The sequence below is a fragment of the Chaetura pelagica genome, unplaced genomic scaffold (assembly GCF_000747805.2).
Source record: "Chaetura pelagica isolate M959 unplaced genomic scaffold, ChaPel_1.0 scaffold205, whole genome shotgun sequence".
Lineage (NCBI taxonomy): Eukaryota > Metazoa > Chordata > Aves > Apodiformes > Apodidae > Chaetura > Chaetura pelagica.
Window position 1 is genome coordinate 1,622,794 of NW_009953318.1, and position 4,162 is coordinate 1,626,955.

Consider the following 4,162-nt stretch of genomic DNA (forward strand, 5'->3'; position numbering starts at 1 on the left):
CAATTACTCAGCAACACACCAACATCTTAACATGGAGGAAGCAGGAAGGCCCCAAGACTTGAAACCATAAACTGGCCAGATGCAAACCCTTTGCTCTCCAGGATGATCTTTTACACCAGTTATCCACTTGGTGGTTTGAGACAATCCTGCAGGAATTGTGCTTCACACACTACCCACAGCAAAGCATTACTGCATATGACAAAGGTTTACCAAAATTCTACATATGAATGAACTATAAATTCATATTCATCCATTTCCAGAACTTCATGCCAAAGCAGAGGAGGAAGAGTAGCTTAGGGGAAGAAAACAGGAATTTTGACTTTTGTACCTGAGCCTTTAGATAGATGCAAAAACATGTCATGTAACATACCCAACTGATGCATTTCCTAGACTTACTTTCACTGCCTTTCATTTCTGCTATGTTTCATTGCTGGCAGCAAAACTGTTGTACCTACATAGCAAGCACAAGGGGCTGGAACACGCAGATGCACTTTTACATTTACAACTCTGCTGAAATGTCCTCTCATAATGTGAAGCATACTTACACACTGTTTCCACCGCATAGCTAAATTATTTTATCATAAGAAACTCTGCTGAAACATATGAAAAACATTCCCTTATTACAGCTCCGCTGTAGCTCAATGGCCCATTGCATTACACATCTTCTGATGACAGAAGCAGGAGAATCCGGTGGTGGGTTCAAGTTACCTGTTTTCTCCAGTCTTACTGCCATTTTTTGGTATTCACTCTATTTTCCTTTCAGAGCCTCATCTCATCTAGAATTAGATGACAGCAATTCATACCAAGACATCTTTAAAAGAATGAGAATCCAGGATATTTGCTGTTAAGGCGCATTAATTTTCAAATTTTGTCGTACCATTAAAACATATATTAGAAGTCACCTGTGTAGTTTTAAGACTGACATCATTTAAAGGTATGAACACTGAAAGCACGAGCATGACTACATTAGATTCTGAAACGAGTCCTATCCAGAAGTGGAAAGTCATGTTTCTCACTCTTGCAAAGATGCCTTGGGAAGACAGTAGCTGCAAGAAGTCCAGCTCAGTCAGGGTACAGTCTGAGTGTGCAGTTATAATATCAGTTTGAATAAATTACATGGTCACCCACTACTTAAGGAATAAGATGGAAGATGCTGGATCCTGTCTCTGTGTTTGCCTTTGACGCGTTTCAGTGCTTCTATTTTCCAAGTCACTACTCAGATTATTTAAAGTTTTGTGTTACAGTTTCAGTTGTTTTTACCAGGAAAATAAATAAATAACTGTTTCAGCACTGTAAAGCTGTCACGTTTTTCATATAGTTGATGTCACTTATACTCCACCCTAATATATTCAATAGGAACCGTGCACATGTCCTGAAGACATTTTGTAGCCACTGGACTGTCTCACTGGACAGTTTTGTCTCAAATATTTTGAAGGACAACAGATGCAATCAGACTTGACAACTCTGCTTTTTGTCTACTGCTGTGTATCTGCTAAACAGATCACTTGTACCAATCTTCTCCTTACTAATCTATAGCTTGTAGAGATGAAGAAAGACAGGACTTAAAATGAAAAGAAGTACTATCTTGAACATAACTAGACTGTAGTAAATGCAGTAAGAGCAATGTTAAGTCCAGAAAGGGAAGGGAACTGTCTAGGAACTGTTTTCCAGGAGAAACTGCAGCAGGAGACCTGGATGACAACTGATTCTCAAAATGTGCGTGCTCTTTAGTTAAGCTATTCATAGCAGAGGCATTTCCAACCTTCCCCTTTCTTGGTATGCTAAATAAAGCATCTATTCAATTCACTCATTCCTCTGAGTGGAGGAAGCCCCACCAGGGCTATTAACAAGGGGAGGTGACAGCCAGAACCTTTCCACCTCTAAATGCACCTAGTGAACACAGGCTGTCCCTAACACCACAGGGGGCTGCTGCACCTCTGAATGCAGATGCTGTAGTGAGTGCATTCTGCCTCTGCCTTCCCTCACTCCACTGCAATCAGTACTGTGGTGGTCTACCTAAAAGCAATCAAACCCATCAACCAACTGCAATGAAGGCTGTACTAAGTTTGGATAAAAGTATCAAAACAGGCTACAACGTCTAAACCTGAAACATTGTATCACCTCAAGAGATCAATATTTTGTCCTGTTTCTACAAGAGCCCTACTATGTTACCTTTCTGCTTGTTTAGAATTCCCATCTGCTTCACAGCATCTTACTACACAAAGGGAATGGTGGAGCTGTTCAATTAAAAAAAAAAAAAAAAGGCAACAACAAATATGTACTTTGTTTAAAATTATAAACTAAAAGAAGGAAAATATAAGAATAGAAATTGTCTTTAAGGAAGGAATTAGCATCCTGACAAAAAAAACAAACCACAACAGCAACACAAGCAGCTTCAGCCTAGTTCCCCATCCTAGGCTCTCTACCATATCCTGACTTTATTATCACCATCTGCTAGAGAGGCAAGTTCCGGAGATGTGATCTGTATTTCTTATTCTTTTTACATTTACCAAGTAAACCCTGGACAAATCCTCCACAATTTATTAAGTCACAAAGCCTCATTCACCTTTTTGCTTATTTGAAACACTACGTAATGGTTTGAATTTGGGAAGCAATTTAATTCAGTTCTTCTATTATGATCATCTATGCTGTGGACAGTTACAGAGACCTTCGACACTGGTGCTGTTTGTTCCTTCTCACACTGATAGACTCATCTTTAGATGTGCTCCAAAAGGCTTGCAACCAAGACAGCTTATTAATGAGCAAACCACACTCATGCTGCAAGCACTTTGGTCATTCAAAAAAAAAAAAAAAGATTTAAAAAATGGCACCACTAAAGAAGTTCAGTTTGATCCAGCTGTTCCAAACTTTGCCTCACCATGCAGTTCTGGAAAGTTACAATCTTCACTTTCACTAATTCCTGCAAACAGATAGCTGTACAGCCTCCACTGCCTGCTCTCCAAAGTAAAACCCATCCATCTTTAGAGCTTGCAGCTGACAATTTAATAGCATTTTCTACTGTGCATACACTGACCTGCATTTTCTACTGCTTGTAACCATGTCTCTTCAGCACAGCAATTTTTCTTCAGTCTTAGCAGAGATATGTGGCTTATGACAACAAACCTAGACGCCAACTTCGATGTTTCAAATGTGAGACTTTCTGTTATCTAAGTAAGGGAGGCATCTTTTTTCCAAGATGATACTGGGAAGACATTAATTTTTAGCCTCCTATCACTCAGGAAGGAGCACAAGGAGCTTTGCTCAAGTTTTTCAGGAACTTCCTGAGAGTTCCTTTGGTTTTAAAAAGAAAACTCCTGGTTTGATTGCTACAGTGTTGATACAAAAGTGAGAAATAGCTGCCCTGCTCCACTCCACTCATTGCAAGGAAGACAGCAGGGAAGAGTTGAACTGTAATTACCAGCTTACCCACTCAGGCTCTTCTCCTAAAAGGAAAATCATTCATCATCCTCTTTTGTGCAACTGACTCCTTAAAAGGCCTACTCAGCTTTAATTCCAGTGTATCCCACTGCAGCCAGGCTCCCCAAGAGCCTGTGCCAGGGCTACCTACATGGATTTCAAAGGGAACATCGTGCCGCTCGCCTGCCTTATTTGGGAAACCCTAACTCCGTAAGGCTTGGCACAGCCGCGGTGACCGAGCAAGCCTTTGTAAATCTGGAGCTCCGACAGAGATTTAGTGAGAAGCAACCTCAGATCACGATGAACTCCTAACACCGGCAAGAAACAGAAATGAGAGTCAAAAGGGAGGGCGGGCTGACCAGATATCGAGTGAAACTTGCAGAGTCAAACACAACTCTGTAACGGCCCGGGAAGGAGCCCTCGGACGGACTTGGCGTGTGTTTATCGTAAAAATCTCCAGGAAGGAGGAAAAGGAAGGCCCGCGAGGGAGCCGGCGCAAACCGGGCGGCGAGTCGCCAGCGGCCCGGGGACACCCCCGACCCTCGGCCCGGGGACCTCCCCCGGCACACACGCACGCACACACACACACACACACACTCACACACGCACACACACACTCACACACACACTCACACACGCACACACACACTCACACACACACACACACTCACACACACACTCACACTCACACACACACTCACACACTCACACTCTCACACACACACACACACACTCACACACACAC

At 42.3% G+C, this 4,162-nt stretch overlaps 1 protein-coding gene across 1 annotated transcript in view; it reads left to right on the forward strand.

Annotated features, from left to right (window-relative positions):
• The first annotated feature begins 957 nt into the window (after positions 1 to 957).
• Positions 958 to 4,162, forward strand: part of ZCCHC24 (zinc finger, CCHC domain containing 24) — a 111,268-nt gene continuing 108,063 nt past the window's right edge. Inside the window, exon 1 of the mRNA XM_009998135.1 lies at positions 958 to 1,071. Coding sequence (XP_009996437.1) covers positions 958 to 1,071 — 114 coding nt within the window. The remainder of the gene's footprint in view (positions 1,072 to 4,162) is intronic.